This window comes from Bos indicus x Bos taurus, chromosome 2, assembly GCF_003369695.1.
Source record: "Bos indicus x Bos taurus breed Angus x Brahman F1 hybrid chromosome 2, Bos_hybrid_MaternalHap_v2.0, whole genome shotgun sequence".
Classification (NCBI taxonomy): domain Eukaryota; kingdom Metazoa; phylum Chordata; class Mammalia; order Artiodactyla; family Bovidae; genus Bos; species Bos indicus x Bos taurus.
In genome coordinates, this window is record NC_040077.1 from 110,259,940 (window position 1) to 110,280,980 (window position 21,041).

The window sequence follows — 21,041 nt, forward strand, 5'->3', positions numbered from 1 at the left end:
CTCACTACATCATAGTTTTTAACTCTAAAAGGAATGTATTTGTGCCTACCTCATTCATGGTTCCAAGAATAGAAAGAAATAAATAACACTGCCTTCCACCATCCTGTTCCTCTGAACATCTCAAAAAACAAATTTATTGACATTCTAAAATGTCACCACACAAACATATGTAAACCTCAGTTCCTATCACCTTTCCATATTGGATATTATTGTATAATTTAAAAGTACATGAGAGCCAACATGGACATCGGTATTGCTGCCCTGCCTTTCATAGAAAAGACAAGAATGTAAACGTAGTCATTTAAAAAGGATTATTCTCGAACATGTTCTCTCATCAAAAGGGGCAAGCCGGGTGTTGGTTGTCCAGCAAATGGCAAACGTCACTGCATTCTACCACAATGAATCATGGGCTGTGAAAAATAAAGCACCTGCAAAAATAGAATTCTGCTTCTGTTTCTAGGGCCCTGGACTTTGCCAAAGCGTCCGTGAGGTACACAGTATTGCACTCTGATAAGCAGCTGTGGGAATGCGCACCACTTTTTCACCCCACCCCACCCCCCACCCCAGGTTGGCTTTCGAATGAAAATAAACTGGGCACATGTCACACACCTCTTCCACACTGAGAAAGAAAACAAGCTTTCCTCCTGGATTTCCCCACCCTCCCGTCCTGTGACAAGACGTGTCCACCCAGGTCGTATATTGACAACCGAATTACAGATGAGGGTAAGATAACAAATAATTTATTGGGGACGTCCTTTACATCTAGTCTAACTTCCTAAAAACGGTGGGACTTATTCTTATATCCATTTCCAGTGTGTCAAAGACTCCTCCGTTCCTGCTTCATGGAGCGAGCAGTTTTAAAGTTGTAGAAGTGTCAGCATCGGACGTCAAACTCGTTCTACTTTCTTCTCCGACTATATTTTCAGAACGTTCTGCTTACCCAAACCAGTTAAAATAAATCACACACACACACACACACACACACACACACAAATGGAATGTTTTAGCTCCTTGATCATCTGCACTAGAGTTGGGATATTTGATATGTAGCCATGTTAAATCATTGCCTTAAAATGTTGCATTTGTCTTTTATTGTTCCAGATCTTCCTTTTCTCCACTGCTTTTGTTCGACACGTTCAAAAGAATTTGAAACCAACTACTGGAGAAAGAAAATCAATCATTCTCCTTTGTCTCCTGTCGAGATTGCCCCCCCAAAAGGGTAATTTTTTTTTTTTTTTTTTTTTTCTGAGAAGATTCTTCATGTCTAGGCCGTGGAGACCGGATACAGGGCCAGTTTACACTCCAAGTGGACAGTTCACTTATGCGATATCTGGCTTGAGATAATGAAAGGCACCTGTAAGGAAACACACGCAGCTTTTCAGGTCAGGCTGGGACAATTCACAGCAAGGGGCAAAATCAGCTACAGGCTGACAATGTCATATTTAATACCGGGGTATCAAAGGATCGAGACTAATATTTTTATTCCTGAGACAAGTTTGACAGAACTCTGTGTCCTGGGGATTATACCCCGTATGATCCTTGGGCTGACCTCATTAAGAACATGTGTTTCTAATGCCAGGGGTTATTTCGTTTGGGCCAACACTTGTGTTCTACCTAGTGGCAATCAGCTTTCACGTCTCAGCAATTAATAACCGCAAGAGGTTGTTGACATCAGTTAAGAAAATAATTATACAAGGAAGCCCTTGCTGGAACGACCAGCTGGCTTTGCCACAAAATTGATACCGGGATGGAAGGCTTAATCATGTTGGCAGCTCCCCTTTCTCCAGGAAGAGTTAAAGTGTTTCACTCTTCCAGGAATAATCACTCCCTAGAAAGTCCAAGGCTTACTTTGTCCATACTGCCCATATTGATAGCCCGTGACAGGGTCCATACTGTAGCCCGTGGTGCTATAGGTGGGTGGACAATAAGATTGAGAGGTCGGCAGACTGTCCAAGCTCTTCATATGGTCTAGTCTCTGACTGCAGCTGGCCGACACCGTGGTGGTAGGTTCCAGGCCCCCAGTGAGAGGCGAGAGCGCGTAGTCAGTCTGGGGTTGGTGGGGTACCCCGCCGTGGTTGGTCAGAAGTCCCATTACCTAAAATAAACAGGCAGATGGGGAAGAAGTGAGAATGCAGGGAGGACCAGACCCTAGCCTGAAGCTGAAGGGATAACTGGAAAAAGCCAAGTTTGATTGCTTTGGAAATCTGCTGTGAGAGGGCTGTCCCGAAGAGGGTAACCTCAATTCAAAGTGGCAGAGCTATTACATCATGCCCAGTGATAACATCGGATTGCAGTTTCAGAAAGAAGGAGAGAGGGTGGAAGAGAGCGGACACCATGCCCCTAGTGATAAGATCAGGCTGGAAATTCAAGGAAGGAGGGACACAGGGACACAAGGATGGAAGGAGGGAGAAATTGTAACTGTTCATTTTGAATAATGTTTAACCATGTTATAACTGGGAGTGTCACGTGTCATTTTAAACAGGCATTTGCTTATATTTTTTTAAGTGACATGAATCTAAATCAAATTCTCTTTGTGTATTTTGAGATCTCTGTCTTTTTTCATAGAGTTCCCTCTCAAGAAAATTACTCTCCTTATGTTGGCCATCCTTCAGTAGTTACAAATAAAGTACTCCTTCTCTGACATTCCTTTGTGTTTTCCCCATCCTTCTTACTGTGCAATTAATACTTGGTCACCTACTTTGAACTGTGAGTGTTCTGAGAGGAGTGAACTACTGAGTCTTATATTCTTAGCCCCTAACAGTTCTTAGCACTTATCAGGCAAATGATTCTTCAAATAACTTCCTCCATTTACCTAATCCTTTCATTTCTTCTCCAAACTAACATTTTCATAAGAAATGTCAAAAAAAAAAAAGAAAAGCCTGAAATGCAAACATACTATAAGAAGTCCGTTTGGCTTTTTAAATAACCCTGGAGAGCAAGAGAACTTTTAAAACAACAAAACTGTAATAACAGAACAACTTTCTGATTAGCACGGTGACGAGTTTCACAAACTCAGGCTCGCTGACCCTTACAACACACTGTGATGGAAGCAAGTGGATAATTAATTTTGCAGCTGGAAAACTGCCACCCAAGAGAGGAAGTGATTTTTCTCAACTTCGTACAAGTCAGTGGCAGGGCTCAAAAAGCAATCGCAGAGGAAATAGACTGCTGGGTAAAGAGCTTCACCTGCTCACAAAGTATTTCAACGCAGGAGCCCACCAGGGCACAATACTTCCATCCTAGTCCCGCTGTGTTTTAGGAAGTCTGAAGCATATGGAGATGAAAATGCACAAATAAAAGCAAGACGGGAGGGCAGTAATGGAACTCAATCTTGACTGGAGGCCTCTGTTACCCACTAAGGTAATTCAGGCCACAGAATCCTGGATGGAGGTGCACCAGTGAGGCAGGAGGGAGGGGTGAATCTTGCATTCCAGAAAGCTTCCTAAATTAGATTCCAAAACCAGTGAGGCCACAATCCCCTTTGGGAAGGGTTTGCATAATCCTCATAGCTAAACAAAATCTTCTTGAAACAAAGCTTTAAACTGATCCATCTTCAATTAGCCCCAAAAGACCAAAAAAAGGGGGGATGGGGTAAGAAAACAAAAGAGAATCTGTTCACCACCTTCTATGGATTACGCATTCTTCCTCCAATCCTTCTCACCTCCCTCTTCCCCACACACCCAAGTCTCTGTTCTCCATTTCCTTGTCTCCCTTCACTTGAGTTCTTGTATAAGATGTGTGAGCAGATGGGAAGGGGGGCCAGTGTAGGGCAAGCAATGCAGTTGTTCCCAAATTTTAAAAGACATTCCAAGGGATCTAAATTTTCTTGAGCTTGAGATTTTTCAAAATCTCTAAAATTATATTCAAAAAAATAATTATATGTTTCAGAGCATAGTTCTGTTTTCTTGGGGATTAGAGAAAATGAGAGTCACAAAGTACAGTAAGAATCAATAGGATTCCCAGCTCTAGGAGGATGAAAGTCACCAGAACTTGGGCTCTCATATAATGCTATTTACAGTAAGTTGATTACTTCATTTTCTCATTTAAAAAAACCTAAACATAATGCAAAATGCATTTATTTCCTGAATGTTCTTCCACCTATACTTTTTTTTTTGCCTTTCTTTGAGCTCATATAGGTGATTTTATGGTATATGTTAGGAAAATTTGTAAAGGTCAGTTGACATACTAATTTATTAAATATTTTCTTTCAGCCCAAATTACTAATGTCTATTAGAAGAAAAAAGTCTTTAAAATAGAAGTTGCTCAGTACCAAACACAAACCTTTCAAATCAGGAGTACCTCCCTGTATACCAGCCTAATGGACAAGAGTGGATAAGGAAAATAAAAATACTAAAAATGTACCATTCTGGGGAACCCTCCTACACTGTTAATGGTGATGTAAACTATTACAGCCACTATGGAGAACAGTATGGAGATTCTTTAAAAAAAAAACAGCAATCCCACTCCTGGACATAAATCCAGAGAAAACCATAGTTCAAGAAGATACATGCACCCCAGTGTTCATTGCAGCACTATTTACAATAGCCAAGATATGGAAGCAACCTAAATGTGCATGGACAGATGAACAGATAAAGAAAATGTGGTACATATATACAAAGGACTATTACTCAATTATTAAAAAGAATGAAATAATGCCATTTGCAGCAACATGGATAGACCCAGAGATTATCATACTAAGTGAAGTCCGAGAAAGACAAGTATCAGATGATATGAAGAATCTTAAAAAATGATACACTGAACTTATTCACAAAACAGAAATAGACTTACAGACTTAGAGAATGAACTTACAGTTACTAGAGGGAAGTGTGGGCAGGGAGGGATAAACGAAAGTTTAGGATTGACATATACACACTGCTACATTTAAAATATATAACCAACACAGCCCTGCTGTAGAGATCAATACACTGTAATAACCTAAATAGGAAAAGAATTTTTAAAAGAATAAATATAGCTATAGGTATACCTGAATAATTTTGCTATACATCTGAAACTAACACAATATTGTTAATCAACTACACCCCAATAAAAAATAAAAAAAATTTTTAAAGTATGATATTTTTAATGAAAGGGGATTTTAACACAGGGCACAAATATTTTACTGTGTAAATAATCTGTGGTAAGTTTTTTTCAAAAAGCACTTAGGAAAAGCAACTTTGTAACTATATCAAATCAGAGAAGAAAAATATACAGTGTTACTGGATAAAAAAGAAGTATATTTTTAATAGTGTTTTTCATGAGGCTGCTGCCGCTGCTGCTAAGTCGTTTCAGTCGTGTCTGACTCTGTGCGACCCCATAGACGGCAGCCCACCAGGCTCCCCCATCCCTGGGATTCTCCAGGCAAGAACACTGGAGTGGGTTGCCATTTCCTTCTCCAATGCATGAAAGTGAGAAGTGAAAGTGAAGTCGCTCAGTCGTGTCTGACTCTCAGCGACCCATGGACTGCAGCCTACCAGGCTCCTCCGGCCATGGGATTTTCCAATTCTGTTAATGGTATATCACTTTAAGGAAGAAATGGTATACTCTATGTACCATTACAGTTGAAGAGTAAGAGCAGAATTTTATTCAAAACATGCCCACTCTCCCATGAGCTATATGTACATTTTTGTGATAAACTTTTTTAATCCTCTGCCATATATTTCTTGTTTGCAAAACTCTGAAGGCAGTAATAACTTTGTCCATGGGGAAAAATACATGAAGACCCTAAAAGAGAAGAAATGAGTCCTTCCGAGAAGCAAAATTCAACTAATGCTGTTTATGTACCAACTTATTGGAGTTGCTGAATTAGAAAATATCTTAGGACAGGAAGACCTTAAAACATTATCTACTGATGGATGGAGAAGATAGGGTACTATCTCCAAGGCTGTATTCTAGGGCAAGAGAAACAGAGTTCCTTAAAGGTGCCAGGGCACAGTATCCTGAAGATATCCTGGGTCCTGATCCAATCAGGAGGAGTGGCTGCTGTGTGAATGGAACAAGAAGGATTCTTGTTAGGTCTTCTTGTCGCTATTACCAATGTCACACACCGGAAGCTAGTGACAGCTTCTGTATCAGCAGCTGCCCTTAGCTCAGCAGCCCAATATTTCCAGAGGCTAATGTGAAGAAATAAAGAGGACCAGAGACCCATTATCCCTTTGACTTCCCTGAGCAAGCCCAAGAGACAGATAGTCTCCCATGAGTTTTTCTTTCCATTGAGATAGTCACACATTGTAACCATGACTTCTTTCTCAGGAATTGTACAAGGATGGAGAAAGAAACACTAATATAACCCTACATTTGCTCTGAAATGGAAGTTAGTGAATGATGATAACTAACACAATTAATTTCAATGTTTCATGCTGAGAAAACATGAGATGTATATACGTCATTTTACTAACATATTTAAAAATCAAAAAGGAAATCTGTGTTAGGAAAGAAAAATAACTATATCAATACAAAATGTATTACTTTCCCCTAACATAATTTAAAACCTCAAGTCTCTATGGAAGGGTCCCATTACACTTTTATGTACGTTTCTTTGAAAGCAATTTTGCTATTCCATGTGGTTCAAGGGAAGCTATGGAAATTTCTTTTTGCTGCACAAAGTTGGGAAAAGAACTTCTTAGAATTCCCCAATATGGCCACAGAATATCTTCCAGTCATATTTTAAAGAATGTTGTCAGGATCTTTTTTATATATGTTTTTCCTAAAGCAAATTGTAGTTCAAAGCCTAAAATAAAATCTTCACTGGTTGCAAAGTGGGGTTTTTTCCTCATAAGCCATCAGTAAGGTATTTCTGCTGCTGCTGCTGCTAAGTCGCTTCAGTTGTGTCTGACTCTGTTCGACCCCATAGACGGCAGCCCACCAGGCTCCCCCGTCCCTGGGATTCTCCAGGCAAGAACACTGGAGTGGGTTGCCATTTCCTTCTCCAATGCATGAAAGTGAAAAGTGAAAGTGAAGTTGCTCAGTCTCTATTTTTGCCCGATTTTATTTTTTAATTTGAGATAGAAGAAACACAATTGCCTGGTTTTCACAAATAATTTCAAAGGAAAAAAAAAAACTCAGGGCTACTCAGTTCTGTCAATTGAACACCAGTCATATTCTTATTAAATGTCAGATAAGTCCGGGAACTGCAATGAACAAGAAAATTATTCCTTTTATAAAGATATCTGTCTGTCTCCTTGGGAAGGGAGATAGGAGGAGGATATTTAACTTTTAGTTGAGTACAAATCTAAGGTGAAGCGTATAAAAATCTATTAAATATATTGGTAAATATTTCCCAGATGTCATTTCTAAATTGTTTTATGGACAACCTTTAAAAATAAATTCAAACCTTAGAATTGTCAACCGGGACTTCTGCTGGTTCCTTAGTCATTCCCATTATTAGAGGCCTTTTTGAAGATCCTTTTAAACTCATTCTCAAGTTTCAGAATTCCAAATAGGTTGTTTATATCTTGATTGGAAGATTATATGGTTCAGGAAAAACTAACTTTACAATTGCTTCATGCCGTATTTCTTGAATTAATTTTAAATATAAAAGATAAAAAACTATGAGCCAAATTAAGATTTACATTTAAAACAATGTGTCTGGAAAATATTTGTCTTGGCTTACGTGTTATGATTTTGCCATCAGTTAAAAGTGCTTAGAGCTTATCAGAAATCTAAAATGATTTAGCATATTATGGTGTACGTCTAGGTACTTCTTTTTTTCCTTAGCAGGAATCCTGGTTCATGTCTTTATTTTCTTTTTTGCTCCTAAGTAATCAGATGCTCTTCTAACTTAACATTTACTAATACACATTTAGTTGCATTTTGGAAAACCACTGGGAGTTACAGCTTTGTATGATACAAAGAGGTTTTATTTTAATAGCTTCTACACTTTTCTTGAACTCTGGGAGATGGTGATGGACAGGGAGGCCTGGCGTGCTGCGATTCATGGGGTCGCAAAGACTCAGACACGACTGAGCGACTGAACTGAACTGAACGGAACACGTTTCTTAAAAATCTAATGATTTTAAACTTTTAAAATCTGGATATAATTTATTTCCAGAACCAAACAAAAAATCCAAATGTTTATGCAAGTGTATTTTTCAATACGGGTGCTACTGAAGTTATCTGATAGTTAAATTTCAGCAACTATATTTTTAAGGCTATACCTAAACCTAAACTTGAACAGTGGAGACTTTCCTGAAAATGTTATCTTCAGATTCAAATGCCTTAGGAATTATCCTGCAGTTGATTAGCATCTAAATAATTAGATTTTTTTGCCCTCTCTGTTTGAAAGCTGTAAGAAGGAAGTTGCCTTAAGGCAGAAGTTTCTCTTAAGGTAAGAATGGTGACCTTCTCACCCATCCAGATTTAGGGAAGGGCATGGCTGATCTCTGCCTAACCAGAAAGAAAACTAGTACATGTAAAATGTCCAGCCAAATACATACTTATTGTGTTGGCCAAAAAGTTCGTTCGGGTTTTTCTGTACATTTATTTAAAAGCCCAAACAGAAAACCTCAAATGAAATTTCTGGCCAACTCAATATTTTTCTTTAATGCTAATCCTCAGCTAACATTTTTAAGTAGCTCTGTTTCATGCATGATGAAAAGGTATGAGTGCCAGACAAGTGTGGTTCATATGGTACATACATTTCCAAGATTTATTTGAAAAAAGCACTGTAAGTACTGTATAAGCTAAACTTTTAAGTGTTACATGTGCTTTAATCTCCAACTCTGTGATCAGTTACAGAATGATTTTTACTTTATCAGTTCTGTAGAATACCTCTTTCTCAATAGACCTAAACTGTCAAATGGACAGCAACAGAGATTTCTTTAGACACTGATGACTAAAATATAAATCTAGGCAGAAAATTCGGAGAAGGCAATGGCACCCCACTCCAGTACTCTTGCCTAGAAAATCCCATGGACGAAGGAGCCTGGTGGGCTGCAGTCCATGGGGTCGCTGAGGGTCGGACACGACTGAGCGACTTCACTTTCACTTCTCACTTTCATGCATTGGAGAAGGAAATGGCACCCCACTCCAGTGTTCTTGCCTGGAGAATCCCAGGGATGGGGGAGCCTGGTGGGCTGCCATCTATGGGGTCGCACAGAGTCGGACACGACTGAAATGACTTGGCAGCGGCAGCAGGCAGAAAATTAACATAGAAATGGCTTGCAAGAGACATATATACATATACACATACATATAGAGTGTATTTCTAGACCATGATGGACAATCATATCATGTCCATCTATTATCAATAAAATAAAGCCCATTAAGAAAAAGCTCATTTCACCTAAATGAACACTTATGGTTAATACAGTTGCTATTTGACTATGTTAGACCCACCATGGGCTGTAATAAAATTCTCATATGTTTTAATTCATTTACGCATGCCTGCATTTAATATGCTTTGTGACCATGTCTACAATTAATATGATTTATGAGAAAAGAACATGTGTGATATTGGGGGGGGAGGGGATAGCATACATATTTTTTCTTCTATGAATGAAAAATACAGCAAAACGGCTCAAGGAAAATTGTGGGCCGTTAGCATATTAAGATGGACTGACAGAGCCCTGAGTAAACTTGAGGGAGTTAATGATATCCTCTTATCTGACCCTGACACATTTGCAGCATGTAATTTACAGAAGCTCTGTCCAGGGAATCTTGACAAATGCTCCTAACGATGTCAGGGCAATGTTCCATTCTAATGTAAAACACATGTGGGTCAGATACCCTCATTCATCACTTAGCACAGAGAGTCTCCCACTCTTTCTGGGAGGAATGACATTACCTGCTGTTAACTCCTCTCCTTTCAGGAAATTTCTCACCACCACAGTAGCCCTCTGAAGAGTAAGTACTCAAACTTATCACTGTTTCAAAAACCTGTCTAAAAAACATGACTGTGGAAAATCAAGCATATATCTTGGTTTAATTTCATGACTACTTCTGGACACGTTTGCTAAATATTAATTGACCTTTTGAGACCTAAGAAACCAAATATAGACAGGGAAAAGCTCTACACCTGGGCATTCCCCAGTCCTTCAATGAAATGGCGTTTAAAATTCTAATTGCCTATAAACTATGCCTGCATTCAAGGACATGCAGGGCTGATGCACCCTAATAACCATTCATAAATACACACCTTACTGAATCTTAACTGCCCAGTTTTGTTTGAGATTCTCATACAACCTTACAATAACCTAGCATCCACATTACCTTTTAGAAAGAAGGGCCTCAACACTGCCCCCTCTGAAGCAGAAGGATGCTCGGTTATACTACATCTCCAATCCCCCCACAAACTTGGAAGGCAGACATTCCAGGCTACTAAGGGAGGAAAAAGTTGCCCAGCTCAACAACGAAATTCCTTCTTTCTTCCAGACCATGTGTGATGTAGGCAAATATTTTTGTGGTTGTCCAAAGCCCGTGTCATAAGACTCCATCTACTAAATGCCTAAAGACTACAGAAAAGGACCTTCCGATATGGCCTCAGGACAGAGAAAAGAGCCAACTGAAAAGATCAAGTGATACTGATTTAACAAGTAGGTATCAGGGAAACTATTTCTATTAACCATGGGAAAGCAGATCCCAGCCTCAAAAAAGTCTGAGAATGAACTTACCCTTCAAGAAGAGTTTTCTGGCCTGTTTCATAGGTTTTCGTGTTAAGGCAGAATAAACTTTCATTTAAAATGCTTGGAAACTTGTAACAACTGTATACATATGGGACAACATCTGAGAATGCAGTCTTCTAAGAATCAGAAGCTACTATTCCAGTAAGCTAAAATCCTACCTACTTTAATTCCCCCACCTTCACAATGCCAGAGACACTCGACCAATAAAGACATGGTGATGCTTTTTCACATCTAAACTTATTTGTGTCCTTGATTATAATAGGCAGGGGCTAGATATGCAGATGACACCACCCTTATGGCAGAAAGTGAAGAGGAACTAAAAAGCCTCTTGATGAAAGTGAAAGAAGAGAGTGAAAAAGTTGGCTTAAAGCTCAACATTCAGAAAATTAAGATCATGGCATCTGGTCCCATCACTTCATGGGAAATGGATGGGGAAACAGTGGAAACAGCGTTAGACTTTATTTGGGGGGGCTCCAAAATCACTGCAGATGGTGACTGCAGCCATGAAATTAAAAGACGCTTACTCCTTGGAAGGAAAGTTATGGCCAACCTAGATAGCATACTGAAAAGCAGAGACATTACTTTGCCAACAAAGGTCCTTCTAGTCAAGGCTATGGTTTTTCCAGTGGTCATGTATGGATGTGAAAGTTGGACTGTGAAGAAAGCTGAGTGCCGAAGAATTGATGCTTTTGAACTGTGGTGTTGGAGAAGACTCTTGAGAGTCCCTTGGACTGCAAGGAGATCCAACCAGTCCTTTCTAAAGGAGACCTGGGTGTTCTTTGGAAGGACTGATGCTAAAGCTGAAACTCTGATACTTTGACCACCTGATGCGAAGAGTTGACACATTGGAAAAGACTCTGATGCTGGGAGGGATTAGGGGCAGGAGGAGAAGGGGACGCCAGAGGATGAGATAGCTGGATGGCATCACCAACTCGATGGACATGAGTTTGGGTGAACTCTGGGAGTTGGTGATGGACAGGGAGGCCTGGCGTGCTGCAATTCACAGGGCTGCAAAGAGTCGGACACGACTGAGCGACTGAAGTGAACTGAACTGAACTGAACTGATGTCTCCTATTGCCCAGGCAACCTGAAGTAGCTGGCAAGATTCAGAGCCCATGTACATAGATAGTTCTTTTATCTACAGAAATGAACTCTGCTCCTACAGATCTTGACAAAATAGAATCTGTGTAATTTAGTGATAAAAAGAATACTCCCCAGTCAGTTAACTCAGAATTACTTAAGGTTGTTCTTTACTTTCTAAAACCTTTCTATTGCACCTGTTGTTTTAGCTAACTTTCTCCTTTGCTGGTTAGAGAGTATAGTTCATCAGATTCTCCTGCCTTTGAGGTATCTAGTATCACAGAAGCAGAACCACTGATTTTTAAAAAATGAGTTCATGTCACTATTGCTTGCTTACTAAGTCACTTCAGTCGTGTCCAACTCTTTGCAACCCTATGGACTGTAGCCCACCAGGCTCCTCTGTTCATGGGAGTCTCAAGGCAAGAATACTGGAGTGGATTGCCATTTCCTTCTCCAGGGATTCTTTCCCACCCAGGGATTGAACCTGTGTCTCTTGGGTCTCCTACATGTGCAGGCAGCTTCTTTACCACTAGCACCACCTGGGAATGTCAGCATTACATTTCAATAAATCAAAACAAGAATAAGAATAGGAAACAACAAGACAACCCTGTCCCATCCCTACTCTTAGCCCCATGTAATGAAGGATGGTTGCCTCTTGTTTTCATTATAGTGCATGCTCCGTCACTGAGTCATGTCCAACTCTTTGAGACCCCATGGACTATAGCCTGCCAGGCTCCTCTGTCCATGGAATTCCTGACAAGAATACTGGAGTGGGCTGCCATTTCCTCCTCCAGGGGATATTCCCAACCCGGGGATCGAATCCACATCTCCTGTGTCTCCTGCATTGGCAGGCGGATTCTTTACCACTGAGCCGCCTGGGAAGCCACAGGTGATCTGAATTACTCAAACAAAACTAATTTTGGTACAATGTATGTTGGGGCAGTATCATATCCCAAGTATATTAATTACAATGACTGCATTCTGAATGGACACCACTATGAGTCCTTGGGCCTTTAAAATGTGTAAGTAGAATAACTGAAAATACCCCAGTCACCAAGAAACTGCTTTTCCTTTGATGGTATTCAGCTTCCACATTTGCCTTCTTCATCAGAGACAAACAAAAGTATGTTTTTTTTGTCAGAGGCCCACATGATTTTTTTTTTAAGTAAACAGTAATGAAAGCTCTATTGCAACAAACAGTATTATCTCTTGACCAAAATGCATTTAGTTCTTTTAAGTACTATGTTTCTCAGCATAGCTCTATAGGGTGATTCTTTTTCAATACCTTCCAAGTTTGACAAGAGAGTGGAACAGAAGATGAGATAGTTTAAGCAGCTTGCCCCAAGACACACAGCTAGTAACTGGCTGTCAAGTATTGCAATCTAGTGCTTTTGACTCTGGTGTTCCTGCTTAAATCGATGAGTTACACCCACATGGCCATCAATTCACTAAACAGGAATTCTCTGTATTTACTCATTTTCATACCTATCGATATTATTAAGCAGTTTATAGCTTCTTTTCTAAAATTACCCCTTTTCCCCCTAAGGTCACCTACAGAGGATGACAATGTATTCAAGCAGAAGATAATATCAGACGTTAACAGAAGAAACATTCACTGGTGAAAAAATGTAAAGAACAATTCTAGAAATGGACAAATCATGAGTTGGGTCTCTACTCTCCACTGCTTTCATTCAGCACTTCCTAGAAAATGTTCCTCAAAATTTGGTAGTCTGATACTCAACAAAAGGGATCCAAAGTCAAATTAGAGAATACCAAGTTAAACATGTTTTTATACTGCAAGATTTGTCAGAGCCTTTAGTAGGCTAACATGCACTGGACTCTGAAAGATAAAGGGATATAATTTGAAATATTTACCAGATTTTTGATTCAAAATCTTTTTTTCCCAAACCACCATTCCACAGAGCCCACTTTGGGAACAAGCCTTTATTATGAGACACTGTTTGGCTTCTAAGCATTCAAAGATGATTACTACCTAGTATCATGCCTCTAGAAGCTCATGGTCTGAGGGGGATGGATATATTATAGTACAGTGTGGTATGTGTTTTAACAAGGCATAAACACACTACTGTGGCATCAACAGAGATTAAAGAAATTCTGCCTAGAAGCATCACAAAAGGGTTGACATTGAACTAGAAATTTTCCCATGGAATTGTACATATAGAGGGGCATTTCTTTTGAGGATTTTTACACTTCATCTTAGCCAAAAGGCCAAGAAGTGATACAGACTGTTTCTTTAATCTATAACTATCTAATTAGATTTTTTAATGCAAGCAAAGCAAAATGAGACATCAGTATTTCAAGGGGGGTGGCGGGGAAAGACGGTTATTTCTTTAAATAATGCCTGCATCCTTCATTAGTTTGGTGCTGAGGACTGCCTGCCCAGTCCTCTCACAGCTAAGAAATATTCCCTACAAGTAGGAACAACTCTTTGATTCTACAAAATGCACTGTTTCAAAGGGTCTCCCAAATTTATCATCTTTTCCATTGATCAGTGGAGACAATGCAATCACTAATCTCAGAAACTCTAGTTCACTGAACTCTAGCTAAATGTCAAGGGTAATTTTTAAATATTATACTACACATTGAAAAATATACACCTCTGATGGAACCCAGACTGTTTTGCAGAGACAGATTCTTTAAAAAAAAAAAGAAAAAACAACAAAAAATAGTACACAACTAATGACTGAATCCAGTCTTCTGCGTCTGCAGTACAAAGCACACATTCAGCCTCTAATTGAATAAATATGCAAGTATTCAGATTTCTGTAGATATTGCCGTTTTGCGAATGCAGTAATAAATTAAAAGCTTTACGTTGCATTCCAACCACATATAAAGGGTTGATTCAGACCGTGGCCTCACACTAGAACCCAGCACAGCTTTCCTATGTTTTACTGATTACAAAGAAAAACTTTTGATTCTAGTAGCTTAATTACAGACCAAGCAATCACACTCAATTTTTTCTCCTCGATGGCTAACAGAATTCAAATGGGCCTAAAAACCATGGGGTTGTTACATTTGATTTGTTCAGTGTACAAGAGAAAGTAGCTGATAGAATTTCTATTTAAATCAATATAATTCACACACACATACAAATTTAATTCAGCAAGAAAGGTTTTCTCGTGGCTCGTTTCAGTGACATGAGTTAAGATTCAGTCATTGGAGGCTGCTGCTCCTTTCTTCTCCTAAAAAGGGAGATTTTGGCCATGGACTTGTTTCTCTCACAATTCTTCAACTCTGTATAACTAACGCAAGAGGCTGTGGCTAGAACTGATATAAACCAGTGCTCTCCTCATACTCTTTAAGGGTAGCAACCACAGCCTTCAGAGAAAAACCAAAGGCACCATGTCAATTACAGCCTGCCTTGATTCAACAAATGGATTAGCAGCAATGTTTTCACCACCAAGCAGGACATCTTGAAAACCTAATATGGCAAAATGGAAACCTGCAAATGGTCAGCGGCTACTCTGGTGTAGCTGAAATGGGCTTATTGATGAGCATAAACATCCTTGAGCCTTCATAAACATGTAAGGCTTCTGCACCTCATGAATTGCTTTAGAAATGAAACAGAAAGAGGCTGAAGCTTCAGAGAGGTTGCCACTTTCTCTCTCCAGGCTTTGTTTGACACCCAACCAATCTCTTTAATCAAAAGCACTCTTTTCCGTCCACAGATGAATCTCTGGAAATTGTAAAAAAAAAAAAGAGAGAGAGAAAAGAAGTGCCTCTGTTGGGAAATGAGTTGGTCCAGGCCACCTGCTTGCCTGCTCCTTCATGATGATAAAGGTAAGTTGAGGGCAGAGGATCTGCAAACTTGTGTGTGAAATGGACAGAACAAATGGCCTGGCATCAAGTAGCTTCTGGATGTGTGCCCAAAATGTCCAGAAAAATAGCTCTCCTGAAACAGGAGCTGCCACGAGGGTAAGTCTTACTGCTTTCACATGCATCAACAGTACAAAAGAAGGTCAAGGAATTGCCATGCCACAGTGAAAGGGATATTCTTTCTATAGGAAACAGAAGAGTATCCATCACAAGCATTCTTAAGGTTGGTACCCCATTCACATAACAAACTGATCTGTAGTAAACCCTTACACCTTCGATGGACACAGATCCCTCATCTTGCCTTGCAGCTAAGGAATTTGAGATAATTAGGAACACTGTGGTCCAAGAAATGACAAGCAAAATCAAAAGCAGTCTTGAGTTTGGTGTATACATATTAACACTTAAATGCATCTCCCTAATAAGTTTCAGGATTAACAAATGTTTGTCAAAAGAAACTGTGCTGAGCAATTGAAATCTGATTTGAAATGGAACCACGACAGTCTAATACATATATGCATGAAATGGAGAAGCTGCCTAACAGGCGTAGCTGACACCAAATATGCAATTTACATACATTACACACTAATAATCTCAATTTTAATATTATTCTTTAAAAGCAACTGGATGGGTGGTGAAGTTAAAGGGTTCCTTTTGTAAAATGTGAATAAGAACAAAAGTTGATTCTGGCGTCTTCTGCCATTAACCGCAATCTCATTAGTATAAAGATCTATCTGCTCTTTCTTGGGTCTGTTTCAGAGACAGCATCTCATCCCCACAAAGCTGTGATGATTCAACCAGACTTAACAGAGGTATGGTCCATAAACTTGATGAGATCTGCAGACCTACTCTTTGTTCCTGAGGTGCTGAGTGGTGAGCAAACATTCAAGCATGTTGAAGCCTGGTACACAAATCTTTATGAGAATTTTTTTTCTTTCCTCAGTAGATTACCCATGAAATAGGACAGGTGTACTGGTTATTCAATTACATCTTACCCAAGACCTGGACAAAATTTGCAGTGAGGTCTGTGAGCGTAGATCTTACCACGGGGATTTATTAATAACAGTTAAACGTTGTCTAAAACAAAACGTTTTTTGTAATTTAAGCCTATTTTCTTATTTTATCATTGGTTTCACTCATAAAACCAGAAACAAAAATCACTCCATCTGTTCTAAACATAAAATGTGTTCATAATAATCCAGATTTATACCAAATGTATTTTTTAAATATTGCTGAATTGAGAGAGTACTCAAAATTTACAGCCTCTGAGGTTGCAAAGAGGACTTCCTCTTTTTAAGGAAGAAAATGCTTAAAATGAACACAGCAAAGGCTCAGAAAGCTTCTTGGATATCAAATGGCTCCACAGGAAAAAAAAATGTCAATGATATAAGAGTAAATGAATCAAAACCATATGGATCAAATTTTCCCTAAAATACACAGTTTGAAAAATTAAGGAGGAAAAGTGCTTGGCAAAATGTGTTTTAGGTTTTACCAAACCCAAAACATTTGAAGAATCATTTGCAATGGTTGATGAACTCTAAATGCAGCCAAGTTGGCCCATTTTTGCATACTACATAACAACAACCAAAAAAGCTTCCTAGAAACCTGTAACCCACTGATACTGTATTTCACTCAAGAAATCATTAGAAGCTGTCACCAAAAACTGTGGAGTTTTGTAGGATTTGGGTCGGGGGGGTTGAAATGATATAAGTTTGCTCATTTTATTGGCCTTGTTTTGGAGGTTTAGCTATGTGCATTTTGGAGGTGGGGGAGCAGTCAGGGTAGTATTTCTTGCAAAGGAAAGTTAATTAGAAGAACATGGGCCAAATGTTAATTAGTCTCACGTCTCGAGCATCTGGTTGTATTTCCTTGGCTCCATATTCCAGTCGGCGTTCCTTTTTCTCCACTGCACATGCAGGAAGGTGCTGGGAACATACCAGCTGGGTTTGGAGGGAAAATACATGGTCTCTATTTCCCTGTTTTCTTTCCGTGGTGTCCCCACACCAAGAACACACAACTTTTCAAAAGAGGGCGCTACTGCAGGGTATAGTGAGTTGAACGGTTTTCTTAAGGGGTGTTTTGTCATTTGTTATAAAAGCCTCATCTTCTAGAATGGTTACATAGAAATTCAGAAACAGCAGAAAATTTCAAGGAAATTATCCTATTCTCCTTCCACCCAACACTGAGAATCTCAAGATATCTTAACAAATTCAGCTCTGGAGGGAGTGTGAAGCCCAGTCATTCATCTGTGAAGCCTTTCCATTCTTCCTGCTGGAAAACCAAGTTGAATATCAGCGCTGGAGCCCATGGAAAACTTTCTACGACATCATGCCTCTTTGGCAAATTAAATGTGTAATTTGGTTTATTAAAGAACTAGTGAAACTGGAAGAGAGACTTCTCTGGCAGTCCAGTGGTAAAGAATCTGCCATCCAACGCAGGGAACGTGGGTTCGATCACTGTTCAGGGAACTAAGATCCTGCACCACGGGGCAACTGACACTGCAAGCTATAACCAGAGAAGCCTGCACGCCACAACTGGAGAATCCCATGCACTGAAACCAGTGAAGCCCACACACGGCAACTGGGAAAGCCTATGTGCCGTAATGAAGACCCAGCACAGCCAAAAAAACCTGGAAGAGACAGACCTGGCTTTTACCTCTGCCGGTGACTCTGACTGTGTTGCCCTGGCCTCAGCTTTTCCATAAATAAAATAGATACAGTTATGGAGTCCCTCAGAACAAACTACACTTGCCAACAATTCAGTAATGCACAGACACTTTAAGCAACTTGAGGAAGGATATGATCAATGTCTCTAAAAGTTTCCATCAGGATTCTGAGATTCAGAATGTCACACATGTTTGTCAATCTGTTGCTACTCTCATCTGACCAACTGGACAGTGACCTTTTCCTCAGTCCCTGCTTTACACCCATCCCTCCGAAAGCTGAGAATTTCTCTGAGGAAAGCACTAAGGGCATCTGAGAAACACCCTTTGACTCATGGCTCTGATGCCAAGCCTTAAAAGAATCTTTGTTTGAGGGAGCAGATAAATATGTTAGAGGCCTCAGAGGAAAATCAACTAAATCCCACACACAAACCGTAAGGAATAATTTGCTTATCATAATGGTGTCTATTAATTCCATTAACTAGAAAGCTGATTTTACAATAGTTCACACACATTCTAACGCATGATTTCCAAGTCTGAAGGACAAATGATACATCAACATCAATGCCACTAGGAAAAATATCAAATAAGATGCACAAATAAAATGGCATCTACTAAAGAGATCTACAATGAACTGATCATAATGACTCAAAAAACTTTAGATCCAATTTCATTTAAATTAGTAGATAAGAAAAGACCTATGATGAAATGCAAAGGCAGGGAAAAGGCAAGATGGAAGCTTACATATTTTATGAAATAGTATATATATACTATCTCAATTATGTATGTATTTTTAAAGCATAACACCCAAAAAGAGCTGGAAGGTAAAATGCAAAAATATTAGCAGTGGCTGCCTAGGGGAATTTTTTCCATACTCCAGAGAAAGGAAATCTTAAAAAAAAAAAAGTTTTTTTCCCCATTTTCTACAATAACCAAAAAGTACTTTTTATTACTAGGGGAAGTTAAAAGATTGATAAGAAAAATGCATAAAGCAAAAAAGCATTTAAAGAGTGCATTAGAAATGAGTGTTAATTAACCTAAATGCAAAAGTTTAGAAAACTAGATTCTATAAAATGATTTTAAAATATGAATAAAGTCCCCACCTTTATTTTTTTTTTAATCTGTCTTCTCTCCACCCAACTGGGTGCTGTAAGTAATGAGGTTCTAGACGAGGAGCCAGGAATTTTGTCTAGTCCCAGCTCTCTCACTATCAGCGATATGGCTACAAGTTCTCTGAGCCTCAGTTGATTTGTCTGCATATCAGGCTTTCAGCCAGAGATAGGAAGTGCAAGAGTTGGAGAAGAGGAGAAATGGCAGTTGTAGGATTAGTTTCTTTAAGATATTTTTTTTTTTTGATGTGGACTATTTTTAGTGAATTTGTTACAATATTGCTTCTGTTTTGATTTTTTGGCCCTGAGGCATGTGGGATCTTAGCAACCAGGGATTAAACTCCCACCTCCTGCACTGGAAGGCAAAGTCTTAACCATTGCACCACCAGGGAGGTTCCCTATATTTAATATTATATGATCCAATATATTAATAAGCACTTCCCTATAACAAGCAAAAAGACTTGGCCATCACCATTCTTTACCCTTTTCTTTAGATAACAGGTAAACTAGCTGTTAAATGTGGACTCTTTTCTTCAATTTTCTTTACAATATTTTTTTAAACTTTTTTTTGGCGTATAATTGCGTTACAATGTTGTGTTAGTTTCTGCTGTACAACAAAGTGAATTGGCTCTATGGATACACATATCCCCTCCCTCTTGGACCTCTGGCCACACCCTGTGTCATGGCAGATCTAGTTCCGCGGCCAGGGATCAAACTCACACCCCCTAGCACTGGAAGGCAGAGTCTTAACCACTGGACTGCCAAGGAAATCCCTATGATATTTTTAATAAAGACAACCAAAACCAGTGGACACATCCCTTTTTGCTTAAATAGAGGCATTCCTGAGAAGTGGTCAGTCTCAAAGGCTATAGAAATCTAAGTCCTAATTCCCAATTCCCCTAATGCTCCTATTCCATCTATTTTGTAGATACGTCTGGCAAGATGTTGATGCACTCAGCTATTTTTCTCCAATTTTGCCTAAGGAAATAAGGAGGAACTTCACATTATTCATCTCTCTTCTAACTCACTAGAGATGCTACAGTAACCAACACAAGTGGTGGTTTGAGGAGGAAATATATGGTAGAAATGCAAAATATTCTGGATATCTGCAATATAATAAGTAAGGAGTTAACATAATGTACAAGAGTATTGTAAAGAAACACAGGAGAAGTTGCCTGAGGAATTTTCCATTGCTTGATAATGGAATCATTCCTGCCCTACTTACTGCCAACTCTAGAATCATAGCCAGTCTTCTTGAAATCAAGGACTAACAGTTTCAAAGTCAAGTGCTAGTCCCTCCGCTTAAATAACACAGTATAATACATGTGTTATAACATAAAAGGGTAGACATCTACAATACAAGATACTAGCAGCTTCAGTGTCTTGAGAATACAGATTCGTGTCATTTTTATTGTACTCGACCACTGACAAATGCCAAGAGAATCCTGGGTCTCACCTTACAGAGTTAAGTCTACTTTTATGCAAACTCTCAACCGAATTATGTTCATAAAAAACTTTTCTGTGGCCTCAAACCACTTATGTTTTAAACTGCACAGGCAACAACTACTTCTGATGTTCCTTGTAAACTGTGGGAGAAGCTTCTATGCTCTAAATGCAGGCCTTTAAACATGAATCTATTAATATAAGTCCATGATTTTCATGCAAAACCACATTCACAAATGCCAGTACTTGGAAATTAAGTCTATTAAAGTCCTGTAGGAAGCACGTCCATTGTTT

General features: G+C 39.2%; 1 protein-coding gene across 1 annotated transcript in view; it reads right to left on the reverse strand.

The window, feature by feature from the left end:
• Positions 1 to 1,247: 1,247 nt before the first annotated feature.
• The window catches only part of PAX3 (paired box 3), a 100,606-nt gene continuing 80,812 nt past the window's right edge, over positions 1,248 to 21,041 (reverse strand). The window contains exons 8-9 of the mRNA XM_027514537.1: positions 1,849 to 2,095; positions 1,248 to 1,354 (exon numbers count right to left, since the gene is read on the reverse strand). Of these exons, the coding sequence (XP_027370338.1) occupies positions 1,320 to 1,354; positions 1,849 to 2,095 (282 nt within the window). The 3' untranslated portion in view covers positions 1,248 to 1,319. The remainder of the gene's footprint in view (positions 1,355 to 1,848; positions 2,096 to 21,041) is intronic.